This window comes from Girardinichthys multiradiatus, chromosome 5 (assembly GCF_021462225.1).
Source record: "Girardinichthys multiradiatus isolate DD_20200921_A chromosome 5, DD_fGirMul_XY1, whole genome shotgun sequence".
NCBI classification, from domain to species: Eukaryota; Metazoa; Chordata; class Actinopteri; order Cyprinodontiformes; family Goodeidae; genus Girardinichthys; species Girardinichthys multiradiatus.
This window is the reverse complement of record NC_061798.1, coordinates 30,864,942-30,881,488: the sequence shown is the minus strand read 5'-3', so window position 1 is coordinate 30,881,488 and position 16,547 is coordinate 30,864,942. Positions and strand designations below refer to the sequence as shown.

The following is a 16,547-nucleotide window of genomic DNA, read 5'->3' as shown; positions in this document are numbered from 1 at the left end:
ATGAAAAAGTATATTTCTGTAATTCAACTCAAAAAGTGTAACTCATGTATGTGTTTAATTCTGTTAAATGTAATTCAATTCAATTCAGTTCAGTTTATTTATATAGTGCCACTTCACAGCACATGTTGTCTCAAGGCACTTCATAAAAGTCAGGTACATACATTCCTATTAATCCTAACCATTGAACAGTGCAGTCAGATTCAGTTATTTATTCAAATTGGATAAAAAGTTTTTCTATCTAAAGAAACCCAGCAGATTGCATCCAGTCAGTGACTTGCAGCATTTATTCCTCCTGGATGAGCATGTAGAGACAGTGGACAGTCACTGGCGTTGACTTTGCAGCAATCCCTCATACTGAGCATGCATGTAGCGACAGTGGAGAGGAAAAACTCCCTTTTAACAGGAAGAAACCTCCAGCAGAACCAGAAACAGGCTCAATGTGAGCGGCCATCTGCCACGACCGACTGGGGGTTTGAGAGAACAGAGCAGAGACACAAAGAACAAAGAAGCACTGATCCAGAAGTACTTTCTATGGGAAGGAAAAGTTAATGTTAATGGATGTAGCTCCTTTAGTTGTTTCACCTAGAAAGAAAGAACAGATAAACTCTGAGCCAGTTTTCAAGGTTAGAGTCTGAAAGAGAGCACATATGATTATTTACAGTGAAGTAAAATAAAATAATAAACTGATAAAGTTTGTCCATTTAGAGCCCACTGATGGCCATTGTTATACTAAAAACCACAAGGATTGGGGGTACCTCTCTCTGTCAGACTGATTATAACCATTGGAAAAGAGAAGGGGTCATACAGGTAGCAGGCTTAAAAGATTTTGCCTTGAGTTTTGGTCAGGCACGTTTGCAGGCCAATCAAGCAGAGTGATTAATTTTAAAGCAGATATTGGTTTAAAATGAAAATGTCAGGGCAGCACTATTGCAATGCAGCAAGAAGGTACCGGGTCCAACTCCTGGCCAGGGATCTTTCTGCATGCTTCCTCCCACAGTCGAAAGACATGAACATGACTGTTAGGTCAATTGGTCTCTCTACATTGCCCTTAGGTTTGAATGGGTCTGTGCATGGTTAAATGCCTGAAATATATTGCTCTGTGTGTAAGGAACCTATACATCAGTTTACATTTTTGAGCTGAACTGCTTATCTAATTTATTTTTGCAATGACAAACTAACGTCTTGACATATACCTGTTATTGATATAAACATTTTCTCTGAAAATCACTAAAAGGCAGCTGAAGTACCACGCTTCGAGAACCGTGGGCCCTAAATAAACCAATAAACCATGAGTTTTAGAGATTTGAGTGAATAAGTTTGGATGGTGTTGTTGTCCTGCCTGCTGATCTAACTGTTATAGCAATAATGTGTTTATAAAGCCAACCAACTCCAAAACAATGAAAGATTGTTTTTACTGTCGGTTTTAATGAGAACCTCGCATGGTGATGAAAAAAAAATTAAATAAAGTGTTAGAAAGTTGTTAAGCGTTTAGAGGGATGTTTAACTGAAAGCTGTGTCCGCGCCTATCTTTCCGGTCAATCTGAGGGAGGGAGGGGTTTGGACCAATCTGAGGGAGGGAGGGGTTTGGACCAATCTGAGGGAGGGAGGGGTTTGGACCAATCTGAGGGAGGGAGGGGTTTGGAGCGAGCGCTCGCGTGTCACTGAAGCGGAGTCGGCTGCTGGCACGCGCTCCTACTGAGGAGCTCGCGGAGAAAGTTTTCATCGAGCCTCCGTTGTCCGGGTGCGCGTGCGTACTGCCCCATTTCAACAACCCCGAGGTCCGAGCCTCTTCTATCTCAAACGCTCCGAGTTTCAATTTGGACCGCTGCGTCATGTAGCCGTCTGACCGTCCTGCTGATGCGATTTGTGGATATTTTAAGTGGATAAGCTTCGGTTAGGGAGGACAGGGGAGGGGAAAGCGCCTGGTTGAACTGGTGGAAGTTGGGGCATCCGGTGACCGCTGGGGCGGACAGGCCACCATGCTCCGGCCATGGGCTGCGCACTGGGTCATGTTTGCACTGGTGTGTCGGGTTGTCGCTCAGTACTCGAGCGACCTGTGCAGCTGGAGAGGAAGGTGAGGATGAGGGAAAACTTCCGATTTATAACTTAGCAACTGGCTCAATAATGAACAGTTACAAGCAATTTATTTAGAAAAGGTACATGCATGCGTTTCTGTCTTAAAGAAATTCAAACTTTTGTCTTTGGACTTCAGTTTGTTGATGATAAATGCAGGAAACGCATAACATCTAAAGTTTATCCATATATAGAACAGATAAGCATTTTTTTCTGTTTGTCTTACACACAGTTTTTTTTTTTCCTGCTTCAAATAACCATAATCTTTAAATTACTTATCTTCAAGAAGGCCAGGCGAAAACAGTTAAAGATCTCCCAGTACGTCATTGCTTGTGGTTTAACATACGTTTCTTTTCTGAGTTACTCTTCTTAAGAAAACAACTACCAGAAGAGGCAGACAAAGAATAATTCCTGGAACCGACTGTTATTAATTGTTTGACCAATTTTATGCAGAGAATGTTCTCCTTAAGGTTCTCTTTTACAGGAATGTCTGTTTCTATCTTAAATAAACACATCCGCAGGGCGCCTTTGATCACTCCTTGAAATCCCTCAGTCATAAAAGATGTCAGTCAACACTGTGTTGTAAAGATGAACTGCTTCTTCTAACGATTTTTATCAGATCCTGGGGCTGGTGCTGCTCATGCACATCGGAGACAAATGAAACGATTTGTTTGCCAACAGCTGTTGGAGTTCAGTTTCATTTGCTCTCCTGCGCAAAAGTCCAAACCTCTGTTTCCACGTTTTGTCATATTTCAGCTACAAACTTCAATGCTGTTGGGATTTTATGTGGTTGTTCAGCATCTTAGAGCCCAACTGTGTAGTGAATGTGTTTCATATATGTGGCTTTCAAAAATATTTTTACAAATAAAAATCTGAGTGCATGCACATATGCACACTGCTTTTATTTTATTTTTAACCTTTAAATTAAATCCAGTGCAACAACTTGCATTCAAAGTCACCTGACTATATATTTTATAGAGTCCAATGGGTGCAATTAAATCTTGGCATAAATACAACTGCTTTGTAAAGTTGTGGAGGAGTTTAAAGCAGAGTTAGGTTATAAAAAACATCTCAAGCTTTGAGCATCTCACTGAGCTCTGTTCAAATGTGTCATCTTTAACTAGAGCATAGTACAACTGCAAACCTACCAGAACATGACCATCTACCCAAAGATGCCAGGCAAGGAGAGCATTAGTCAGTGAAGCTGCCAAATTGCCCTTGATTACACTAGAGGAACTGCAGAGCTCCGCAGCTCAGATGGGAGAACCTCTTCACTTGACAACAATTATTCTCACACTCTACAAATCTGGCTCCGTGAAAGAAAGGCAGGCTTGATGGGTTACCCTTAACAATTCCCCTTTGCAGTTTGTCACAAGCCATATAGAGATGACAGCAGACATGTGGAAGGAGGTGGTTTGGTTACATGAGACTAAAACTGAAGTGTGGCAAAAAACTAACACGCTAAACACGCCATCCATCTGGTGAAAGGTTGGTGGCAGCATCATGCTGTGGGGATACCTTTCTTGGCACGGACAGGGAAGCTTCTTAGAGTTAATTAGGAGAAGAATGGTGCTAAATACAGGGCAATATACAGTCATAACTACAACTGAATGGTTCGCATCCAAGCAAGTTCTGGACCTGAATCTAATTGAGAATTCTTGTCAGGATTTAATAATTGATGTTCACAGACACTATGTAGAATCTGACTGAGTTTGAGCAATATTTTAGTCTCTAGATGCTTTTAGAGACATTCTGCAAACATTTAAATCAGGACTGAATATACATGCAAGCCACACTTTTCAGATTTGTATTTGTAAACAAGCTATGAATGAAGCAGGTATGAAGACCCATCCAATAAATTAGAATATTGTTGAAAAGGTAATTTATTTCAGTAGCTTATCTCGCTGAAACATTATATAGATTAACTGCACACAAATTGATGTTTTCAAGTCTTTATTTCTGTTAATTATTAAGATTTTCTGCTTACAGCTAATGAAAATATGACATTTAAGATTAGAATATTACATCAGACCAATAAAACAAAATTTTACATACAGAAATATGAACTTTGTGTTTTATACCTGCTTAAAGATTATTTTCAAAAAGTACTCTTAATCTGACAAACAATCCTCATTGGAACCCATTCTGGTTTACTGAATATGACCGTACATTTATTTTCTCATGTTGTAGGATGTGTCTGTGATCACATGGAGAGAGCATTCATGTCAAGAATGCCTGTCGTCTTAATACTGGTCATAATTTTTATTCAATCTCTTTACAATAATGCTTGAGAAAAGTAATCTTCTGCTTATCTGTAGTGGTTTGAGCCATGAAACTCATCGCAGAGATGTGGAGCAGGTCTATCTTCGCTGCTCTCAGGGGTCTCTGGAGTGGCTCTACCCCACTGGGGCCATCATCATCAACCTGCGACCAAACACTGAGCCTTCATCGGGACGCATGGCTGACGTACATGCGTGCATCAAGCCTCAAACCTTCTCCCAGGTGGGCCAACATTTAGAAATGCAGTTGTCATTTGCCAAGTCATTGTACACCGTTTGGATAAGATTTCCTGCTCTTCCTGTTCAGGGTTCTCATGTGTACCTGGAGCACAGAGGAGACCTGAGGCTGCTGCTTTCAGACAAGGACCAGGCTCAGGGAGAAGTGCGCTGTTTCAACATGAAGGAGGGGGCTCTGTTTGTGGAGGCCATCCCGCAGACAGACATCAGCCGGAAGATAACGGCTTTCCAGTATGAACTGGTGCCCAGTCAGGGACCAGGAGCCCACATGTACCCATACCTGCGGCAGGGTTCAGGTAACAAGAAGTTTATTTCTGTTATTCTAGATGTATGAAACACATTTGTGTGTGTCTTCATTCTATTTTTAAGTTTACAAGCTTCATTAAAATTCTAAGTTTTAGTTTTTCATGCCAAAAATCTCCTGCTATCATCTTCATATTTAGGTGTGATTACACATGTTTTTTCCTATCTAGGTGCATCAGAACATTGAGTTAAAAAAAGCTTGATTGTTGAATTATTAAGCAAGGTGTGTGATGTAATTAGAGCTATGTTAATGTTTTGATATTAGGTGCTTACATTAAAGTGTGATGTTTGTGCATTTAAATGCATTAAACATAATGTGCATACCTTTATTTGCTGTACTGAGAATAAATCAACACTAATCTGCAAATCTTTAATAAACACATAAAAAAAAATCTTTTTATTATTGCTTATTTTTACTTGAAATATTTTTATAAAAGATTCTCTTTTTTTACCACAAAGTGCAAAAAAAACAAAACTCCACCTCAACAACTGCAGAGGAGCGACATATATTTTAAAACAGAAAAACAAACAGGAGGGGCAGTAAATATGCAATCATTCATGGCAAAGATAATCAATTGCTTCATAACTAACAATTATTTTGCTGATTGACTATTTTTCCGGTTAAGCAATTAATAATTCGATAGCAAAAAGGTTTTTTACAGAATTTGGCATATTTTACTCTAGTTAATACAGTTTTATACTCCATTAAACGATTATTTGATTACTAAATTAATTGATGATTATTTTAATAATCAATTAATCACAATAAATCCGATTAATTGTTTCAAAAATTTCTTCTGTTTGGTGTCAGTCGCATACAGTATTTAACCAGTTTTATTTCACTGAGATACATTAACTTCCTTTCAAGATCCAAGGTTTTTGTGGTGTAGACCTTGATCGTTATACCATTAACTGTTTTGTTAATTATCTACAATCTTTCTGTGGCTGAACACAATAGGCTCTGGTGATCTGAGGGCAGACACTGACAGACAAGCGTGGTGGTCTGAAAAACAGTTTTGTAAGCACGACGACTTGTCACTGTTTAATCTTGGTTTCTTCGTCCCAACCTTTATGACGCCTGCCTCCCCCATGTCCTCACTCTCTCAAGTGAGACACACGTATGAAAACAAAAAGACCAATCAGAAAAGTCCTGTCAGGGTCAAGCACAAGGGTCAGCTAATTCTCCCTCAGCTGTCAGTCAAAACCAGAACCACCCATCCCCCGCGTCTTCCCTTCTCCTTACAACAGGATTTCTGGGCAGCCCTCCCGCACATGTGCAGTGAGGTGGGAAGGGATGTAGGGCTACTTTTATAATGATGGAGAAGAACGCCTCCCACAGTGAAGTTTCCTGCCAGGGCGTGCGTCTGCCGTTTTATTGCTGTTTTTATAGCTGCCAGGGTCGAAGGTTAATCCTTTGATTCAGTGTGCTTTTTCTCAATTTTATGATATATGGTATGTTGTGGATCCCTGACTTAGAAGTCTAAGTACTGTTAAAAACTGTCTATCCTTTATTGGTCTCTGATTATAGCATGAGCCAACACTGGCATTTAAATAAAGCAACGTATTTGGATTTACATGCTGATATTGTCAAGATTCATTTTGAATTTTTTTATTGACCACCATGCTGATCGTTGATCGCTTTGTTTTATGCTTGCTGAAAAGGTTCATGGTTTTCAGGGAATAGATGTAAGAAGCTAAAATGATCCACAATACTTTAGGAAAAAACCTCTAACTATGACGACGTTTTTTTTGTTTGTATTTTGTTATTTATTGTCGCCACCTAGTGGATATTTCAATATATATTCAAAAGTATTTTTCAGAAAATCTAACCCCCTCATATTGGTGTAACTTAGTTTTTTTATATATATTTGTTTAAAAGGAAAAATCATCTAGTGTTGTTTAGTTGGGAGTCCAGGTTTTTGATAACATATTTTGATTAAATAAGCAAGGAAAAAAGAGAAGCAATGTATGTTTTTATGGTACAATTATTTAATATTCTTTCTGGTTTCTTTCCCATTTTCTGTTTTAGTCACCTGCAAACCCTGCTCAGATCAAGAGGTCCTCATGGCTGTCTGCACAAGTGATTTTGGTAAATGCGTACACACATACGCACACATTAAAAAATTAAATAATGCAGAATGATCTGCTGTTTGCAGATGTAGACCCTGGGGACAGCTGTTAACATGATTTTACAGATTCTATAACTATAATCAGTCCTGCAAAAACCAAAGGAGCAAAATGGATCGTAGCCACACAGCTGGTGACCACGAGATAAACTGCCCCTTGAGCTTTTGCAAAAAAAAGGATCAAGGGCCCAACTTTCCTCATCAAGAACTGTTGGGCTTACGCGGATGTTGTCTAACAGGGCCACCGTTCTCCAGTGACACAAAGCTCATGTTAAATACAGAAAAGGAGTAACTAAATTTAAAAATTGGGTTGTGTTAAGTCCTCATTTGACATGATACCCTTCATTCTTAATGACACCCCTGGTCAAGATGTTTAAAAGAAAACAATCTTTCATTTGAATATTTTTTTTCATGGGAAAAAGATCTAATAAAATAAATAATTAATAAATAATGAAATAATGGTTTTATGCAAGAACCTTTGCCACCCCTAACCCATCAAAAAATGTAGGTATTTAAGTATGTCAAGGCACAAAGGTATGTTTCTCTTAGCCACCATCCACTAGGCTGGATGAGGACGAGAGGTTTATCTTTCCACTACACCCAGTGAGCAGAATTGTAAGAGAGGTAAAAACAATCTGAACAGCTTAACTACTGCAAATGTTGGCATCTCTGGATCACCGGACTGCTGCCAGAAAAAGCTACTTCAGTCCTACCAACAAAAACATGTGGAGTTGGCTAAACGTTTCTGGGACCTTAAATCGGAACTGTGCACATTGGCCACATTAGAGTAAGATTGAGATTTTCAGAAACAAAAACTGGAGTTGGATTTTGGCATAAAACAAAGGATGAATATGTGGGAAAACTCTTCATTCTTACTCTAAAGTTTGGTGGAGGATCTGTAATGCTGAGGGCTTTTTAATCTTCCAAAAGGCCCTGGAATCCTGGCATCCTTTTAGGATGAAATCTATCAGGTTATGCCAGAAAACTGCAAATCTTAAACTTAAAAAACACTAGAAATCCAATAATTATTGGTGGAAAATTGGTTGCCCTTCAGGAATAAATAAAAATTAGCTGTGCTCCTTCTTGTTGACTCCAAGCAGAGTAGAAATAAAAAAATAACCCAACTAGACACATATGATTTCTGAAGCCTTTAAATATCTTCAAAAATGTTTATGTTGGAGTCAGCTGCATGTTTCACATATCTGTGCTTTCGGTGCAAGCCCTCGACGTCTCTGTTTTGGTTTGCTAACAGATCCACAGGTAGTGCAGTTTTAGCACAGCGGTTAATCCGTACAGAGCCTCTCATACACCTCTGTTGATAGAATTTAAAGTACTCAGACTCTAACTTTAACAATTACATAGGATAATTAGTTAAATAAGATCACTACTTTTAAGGTAATCCATATTTAGGTCAAACTGTTTTAATTTTATTTCCTCTGTCTTGTATTCTCCTATCCGATCTTTTAAGCTGGCAGTGGTATCTTTCGAGAGGTCATGCCAGGCACAAACCAGCACCTCGTGGTTGTGGTCACTCTGCATCGGCTGTTCCACCAGAAGAGCGGCTTGTTTGTGTGGGGCGGAGCCAGAGGACGGGCTTGGAGTGGACGGGTTAACGTTCCCGCTCCATGCATTGTTCATCCAGGAGAGCACGAGTACCTTCTGATCGGCTCTGTCCACTTTGGTGAGGCATGGCTTTCCTGTGCGCCTCGCTATAAGGACTTCTTGAGGATGTACGTTGAAGCAGTAAATGCAGGAACAAACCCCTGCCACATAGACACGAACTGAGAGATTTCTTCATGACTGGTGGAAGAAGATTTACCAAAAAATCCACGAGTTGATCTGTTAAAAGAGAAAAGGGTAAAAATAATAAGAAGATGGATCAGTTTGTCTAAAACACCGATGTCTGGGTTTTGTTGTTGAAAAGACTGATTATGCTGCCTGCCTACATTTGACTATTCTTGTAAATTACAAGTGTATTTCTGTACAGAAGTGGCAGCAAAGGAATGATTTCTGCAAACTGCACGTTGTGTCTTAATATTTGTTGTGATGATGGTGATACTGCTCATTCTAGAAATGAAAGTTTGCTTTGTAAAAAGCTTTCTGTAAATATTCATCTTCTGAGTGAAGTCAATGGTATGCAGCTCTGTGAGTCTATATGTACTGAATTTGTGTGTGATTGAGTTCAAATGGCTTTTACATATTTCCAAAAAAATAAAATGTGAGTCTTTTTATTAACAAACGGTATAAGGTGTATCAGTATGTGGCTTTGTTATTGCAGTATAATGAACAAAATGGAAAGGGTGTACAATGAAATGCAATAAATTAAAGTAGGCTCCATATTGGAACCAACAGAGAACAAAACGTTACTGTCGTCTTTGACGACCTTAATGAATGCAAGCAAAAGAACATTATCCCGAAAGCTGTCCAGTAGAAAAACATGATATAAGTTCTCACCAACCACTGGCAAGCAGGAGAGATGGAGTGCGTCAGTGATTTTGTCATTATGGAGCTACACTGCAGAGCCAACTGTGTTCATTATTTCTGTGTGAAAAAAGAAACAAAGATATTATTTTAGCAAAAAAACTTAGCCCATTCAATAGCTAAAGTACAATTATTTTTCTCTGTAGTTTCATGAAAGATGCTCAATACCAGCACATCTTAAAAGTAACCAGAAGGACAAAAGAGCTTCTTTTAGCCACATAAATAAGATGGGTGGTTACTTTGATATTTGATATGTTAAAGTGAAAGAGCAGGCGGATGTATGAATTACTTTAGACGGGTGTTTGTACATCTTTTCCTACCTCTGCTGTCAACAGCGGCGTATGTAATGCTTTCTCTCCTTCCTCAGGAAGTGCAGGAATGGAAGGAATGTCACTTTCCTGCTCTCGCTTTCTCTCCCACACAGACACATGTTCTGGTGCTTGTTATTGCTTGACTGCTGATTGATGTAATACTGGCTGGCAATTCCTGCCTTAATCATGATTTTCCAATCTTTAGTTGTAAGTCTTGTGAGTCTAAAGCCTATAACAACGACTTAAAAACAAAACAGTTACCTGTTTGACCTAAGTTTGCATTCTTTAATAAATGTTTTAATATGTGAAATAATACACAGAAAATTGGCAACTGACTCGACTTTTTTCTTCAGTTCTCATGCTGCCCTCTATGGGGTGTTGACCTGGTATTGAGCTATAATGCCCATATCAAAAACTGGTTCCTTGGTCCTGACAGTAAACATGCAATCACCTCAAGTTACATTACAACAGTTTTTTATCAAAAACCTTTCCTATTGTATATCAGTTAGGATTACCTATATTATCTCAGCTAAATGCTAGAATGTTTTATTACTTTCTTTTTTAATACGTTTACCCATACTATTATTACTTTGGCTTTAAACAGTTTGGGAAAGCCCAGACGGTGGTATGATTGCTTTAATTGTATGATTGCTCACTTGAGTTAATTCAACTGCCCTTAGATATGAGCGTGTGGTTGTTTGTCCTGTGTGTCTCTGTGTCGCCGCGTGATGGACTGGTGATCAGTCCACAGTGTACATCGCCTCTCACCCAATGGCCGCTGGAGGTAGGCACCAGCTCTCCAGATGGGCGACTCCTCGTACATGCATTTTTGTCTTCTGATTTTTATATTTTCTCTCAAACAAAAACATTATATGAAACAGACCAAAACTGCTTTTCAGAATTATAATACAAGACAAAAAAATATAAATATATAATATAAATATAAAACATTTTTTTTTTATATGTCATCATCAAGAAGTCAAACTACAAAATAATAAAACTAACATTAAATATGAAACATTGGTGATCATCAACAACATAAAAGATGAAACGAGTAAAAACAAGGCTACAGAAAAGCAGCTGAACTAGATTTTTCCACAATTTGACATTTGTTGTCACTTCATTCCCACTATTTATGGGCTATCTGTTAAAAAAGTGTGTTTTTAACACAATTATGTAAAATTAAATGATTAGTTTTGATTATATAGCATACTGATTTAATATGAATAGGTTTGAGGAGTTGTGGAGCAGAGCAGGGAACAGAGAGGAGACATCTAGACATAATAAAAAGGTTTAAGATAGATGCAATAAAACCAAGAGGGCCATCTATATATCTCTTCCTGTCTTCGCTGAGGAATGTGTATGCGTGTATGTGTGTTTTTGATGAGCTGTAGTTCGAAAAAAAACCAACACGCGTCTTACGTGCTGCTGAGGTCCAAACCAAGTCCATAACAGCCCACCCTGGAAACAGCCCAGCTCGGCCTGCCATCCTTGCTAATTCGGGACACACTTATCCCTCTGCATGGCGGTCTTAATGTCAACCAGAGTGTGTGAGATATGAAAAGCGTTTGTGCTGCAGTATGCAAGAGGCACAGCTGAGCAGTCAGCTGGACATAATGGGAACGGCTGAGCTCAGGGAAAATACACCCGCATGTTTCCACCCACACACACTGAGTAAAAGCGCTGACATTTTGAAATGCACTGGTCAGGGTGAGGTCTTTTGTTTAACATGGTGGAATAATATTTTAGGTTGTGAGCGGGTTCCAAAACGGGGTGAAAGAGGATATGATATACAGAGACAAATGTACTTCATAAAGTCCCCATGCTCCTCTGTTTAGACTTTAAACACACGCAGATAAAAGATTACAAAAGACTCTTAGAGATGTAGATGTACAGACTTTGCAACAAGGTTTAACCAAAATGCAAGTTTCACTGACTTATTCTGTCCTTGAATGAGAAGTTAAATTCCTATATTTAGTGGTATCTTATTTCCTCTTTCTTTAAATTAGTAAAGTATCCATTCATATTTATATTGGCTGTCCATCAATAATGGTCCACCCAGTCCTTCCTCATAATCATATTTAAAATATGTTTGTTAGTTTAATGAACTTAACTCAGACCTATCAATCATTAAAATATGTATAAAGATCCTAAATCAAAAGATTAACCAATGTGGTTTCTACAACAATTGCATACTTTAAATAATCGATTTTTTAATTTAATGTTTGTGGACCCTGTCCAGGGTGTACCCCGCCTCTCGCCCATAGACTGCTGGAGATAGCCACCAGCTCCCCCGCGACCCACTAGGGACGAAGCAGTATAGAAAATGACTGACTGACTGACTGTGGACTTAATAGCAATCTGTAATGTTATTTTATTTTCTTTAGTTGAATATAAAACGTTTTAAGATAACATTGTCTTTAAAGGCTCAAAATATTTTTAGTCCCCAGCATGGTGCTTCCTCGTATAATGAGACATAGTATGATATACATTCATATTCAATAAAGTCGAATATGCATTCTGATGAGGCTTGTTTATCAATCCCACATCTCTATAAAATTTTGATTTTATTGGTCTGATGTAAAATTCTAGTCCTAAATATCATGTTTTATTAGTTGTAAGCGGAACATCAATTTATATAAATAAGGACTTGAAAACAGCAGTCTGTGTGTAATTCACCCTATTTAATGTGTTTCACTTCGTGTATATACTTACTGAAATAAATGAACTTTTCCATAGTATATAATAATAATAATAATATATAATTTATTTAGTCTGACTCTAAGAAATTAATGTTGTACATACTGATTGATAGACTGGAAAAATGGGTGATTATCTGGTGCTGTTTTGTCTGGATTGGTTCAGATCTTGCTTCTCAGGCTGGTATTTCTTTCTCATTTGGCAATTAAAGATCTATGTAAACAAACATCAGAGGTGAGGTTCCTCAGGGAGCCACTTTGTTCAGCATCCATATGTTCCCAGCCTATATCAGATCATGCAGTGCCTCAACATCTCTTACCATATGTGTACTCAGGATCAGGATACAACTACACAGGCTGAATGAGGCGAACAACTGTAGGGCATGTCAGAAACCTTGGCATGGTTATGGGCTTAGACCTAAATTTAAACTTCCACATAAATTGTATTATTAATTCTACTTACTACCATCAAAAAACATTGCTAGAATAAAGGGTTTCCCAAAAAAACAGATCAGAGAAATACCAGTGCATGCTTTTTCTTTTCGGTAGGTTTGATTATTGTAAAATCATCATTACCATTTCATGTTAAGAAAAAGATAAATAAATCTATGAAGCAGCTGGAGCTCATCCAAAAGGCTGCTGCCTGTCATGATTTGAGGGTGTTTTGGGGTTTTCTTATTTCCAGTTTACGTTTTGGATCTTGTTTCTTGTTTTGGATCTTTATTTTCTTATTATTGTTTTCTAGTTCATGTTCTGTACTTTATATTTTCCCAAATAGTTTTATTATTGGATTTCTGTCTTGCCCTAGTCACGTTTTGTTTTCCCTGCATCTGTCAACCTGCAATCAGCTTTATCCGGTCCACCTCCATCATGTAATCAGTCTTCTCGTTTTACCTGTAACACGCTCCATATATACACAATTATTCTGTTTTCTCGTCGCAGAAACATCACGCCTTCTTGTTGTCATCCATGCCTATACCTGTTTGGTTTCTGCTCCCTTTTGTGAGTAATTCGCCTTGCTTTAAAATAAACTGTTTTACTTACAGTTAAGATGTCTAGCCATCTGCATTCTGGAGTCCTCCACCTTGCCAAACCTGACACTGCCAGAGTTCTGACTAAAACTAGGAAAATATATAATATTACACAAATCCTTAAATCGCTGCATAGTCTCACTGTTTGTTAAAGGATAGATTTTGAAGGCCTATAAGGCCCTGACTGGTTTGGGGGTCTAAATACATTTCAGAGTTGCTAGTCAGATATAACTTATGTTGACCCCTATTTTCCTTAGTCCAGGTTAGAGACCTCATCACTCTGTCTCAGGGGAAGCAGCATTTAGTTTCTGTCCTCAGCTCTCAACAAACTCCCTAAAAAACTAAGAAGTGCGGAAACAGTTGTTTTCTTTAAATATGTACAAGGAACTCATTTTAATGGCAACAAACCCAAAAAAGTTCAAAGGTCATTTTGTCAATTCAGTTTTACAATGTGTTAATCATTTATTTGTTTTAAATTAGCATTTTTCATATGTTCTATTTTTTCATGAGTACTCTTTTATTGCATTTCTTGTTTTTAATGTAATTTTCATTGCCTCTGTAACTTCCTGTGAAACACTACACTGTGTACGAATGCATCATTCATACACAAATAAAGGCCATGACTCTGATTCAAGGGGTCGCCTTGCAACAGTCTGGTGAACCTGAAAATATTTTCAGAAATTACTTTCAGAAATAAAAAACAAATACAGATCATATACATTGCTCAAAAAAATAAAGGGAACACTCAAATAACACATCCTAGATCTGAATGAATGAAATATTCTCATTGAATACTTTGTTCTGTACAAAGTTGAATGCGCTGACAACAAAATCACACAAAAATCATTAATGGAAATCAAATTTATTAACCAATGGAGGCCTGGATTTGGAGTCACACAAAATTAAAGTGGAAAAACACACTACAGGTTGATCCAACTTTGATGTAATGTCCTTAAAACAAGTCAAAATGAGGCTCAGTATTGTGTGTGACCTCCATGTGTCTGTATGACCTCCCTACAACATCTGGGCATGCTCCTGATGAGACGGAGGATGGTCTCCTGAGGGATCTCCTCCCAGACCTGGACTAAAGCATCCGCCAACTCCTGGACAGTCTGTGGTGCAACATGACGTTGGTGGATGGAGCGAGACATGATGTCCCAGATGTGCTCAATCGGATTCAGGTCTGGGGAACGGGCGGGCCAGTCCATAGCTTCAATGTCTTCATCTTGCAGGAACTGCTGACAGACTCCAGCCACATGAGGTGTAGCAATGTCCTGCATTAGGAGGAACCCAGGACCAACCGCACCAGAATATGGTCTCACAAGAGGTCTGAGGATCTCATCTCGGTACTTAATGGCAGTCAGGCTACCTCTGGCGAGCACACGGAGGGCTATGCGGCTCTCCAAAGAAATGCCACCCCGCACCATTACTGACCCACTGCCAAACTGGTCATGCTGAAGAATGTTGCAGGCAGCAGATCTCTCTCCACGGTGTCTCCAGACTCTGTCACGTCTGTCACATGAGCTCATTGTGAACCTGCTTTCATCTGTGAAGAGCACAGGGCACCAGTGGTGAATTTGCCAATCCTGGTGTTCTCTGGCAAATACTATTGGGATTATGATTATTGATTAATTAATATTAATCAAGAATTATAAGTAAAAATCATAATTTGAGAAAATTAATTTCTTAACCAAAAATCCTCATTTATGAATCGAAACCAGAGATGTCCTCTGGTGTTGTAATTGTGGCTCAAAAACTTTGATAATTACAATTATTAAATTATCTGTAATAGTTGGTAACTATTATTAGACGTCACTGTTTAATCAACCGTTTCTGCCGAAACGTGGGGAACTTTAACCTTATTTTGACTGACAAATCACTCTTGCACGAATAAACACAAACGCCTTCTCTTTATCTACGTGAATATTTATTAAATCAACAGTCCTGATTCAATTCGCTCTTCGATTCAATAATCTTCACCTAATCGAACATGCAAAGTTCTACACAAAAGGGTAAAAAATTATCTAACTAAACAAATAAAACAAAACAGCAGTGGGTGTGTATGGAATCAAACCAGCAGTTGTGGCAAACAAGTGATAATGTCACTGTGAGCGAAGCTCGGGGAGACCACCCCCCAAAGTATAGCTCAGCGGGACACAGGCAGTCATAAACGTCCTCCAAGCAAAGTTGTAAACCCAGAGGAGAAAGGGTAATAAACTTTTGGCGGCAAGCTAGTAAAGCACAAAGTTGAAGACAAAGAAAATGGTTGATTTTCACCATAAGGTTATTATAGCAGTCCAGTTTCACAGCGCACCCGTGCTCAGGTGTTCGCACAGTAAAAACACAACTTACGAGACTCGGCGGTCTCCGAAATGCAATAGCAGTCAAGTTTAAAAAAAAAAAGGTTGCATGCACATACAATTCAGAACACGTGGTCCACCAATACCAAGCGTCCTGCGTGGGCTGTGAGCACTACCCCCATTTGTGGACGTTGGGCCCTCATACCATCCCCTTGGAGTCGGTTTCTAACCATTTGTGCAGACACATGCACATTTGTGGCCTGCTGGAGGTCATTTTGCAAGGCTCTGTTCTGGCAGTGCTCCTCCAGTTCCTCCTTGCACAAAGGCGGAGGTAGTGGTCCTGTTGCTGGGTTGTTGCCCTCCTACGGCCTCCTCCACGTCTCCTGGTGTACTGGCCTGTCTCCTGGTAGCGCCTCCAAGCTCTGGACACTACGCTGACAGACACAGCAAACCTTCTTGCCATAGTTCGCATTGATGTGCCATCCTGGATGAGCTGCACTACCTGAGCCACTTGTGTGGGTTGTAGAGTCCGTCTCATGCTACCACGAGTGTGAAAGCACCACCAACATTCAAAAGTGACCAAAACATCAGCCAGAAAGCAAAGGTACTGAGAAGTGGTCTGTGGTCCCCACCTGCAGAACCACTCCTTTATTAAGTGTCTTGTTAATCACCAAAGATTTCCCCCCTGTTGTCTGTTTCATTTGAAC

General features: G+C 39.1%; 1 protein-coding gene and 1 long non-coding RNA gene across 2 annotated transcripts; one reads left to right on the top strand and one right to left on the bottom strand.

The window, feature by feature from the left end:
• The first annotated feature begins 1,660 nt into the window (after window positions 1-1,660).
• LOC124868375 (meteorin-like protein) lies at window positions 1,661-10,145 on the top strand. The gene is made up of 5 exons (XM_047365593.1): window positions 1,661-2,074; window positions 4,392-4,575; window positions 4,660-4,885; window positions 6,922-6,981; window positions 8,487-10,145. The coding sequence occupies exons 1-5, from the start codon at window positions 1,980-1,982 to the stop codon at window positions 8,801-8,803; spliced, it is 882 nt and encodes a 293-aa protein (XP_047221549.1). The 5' UTR covers window positions 1,661-1,979; the 3' UTR covers window positions 8,804-10,145.
• LOC124868380 lies at window positions 8,720-11,365 on the bottom strand. The gene is made up of 3 exons (XR_007038313.1): window positions 11,233-11,365; window positions 9,473-9,559; window positions 8,720-8,857 (listed from the first exon to the last, which is right to left on the bottom strand). It is a non-coding gene; the product is annotated as an uncharacterized LOC124868380 (long non-coding RNA).
• Between the last annotated feature and the right edge of the window lie 5,182 nt (window positions 11,366-16,547).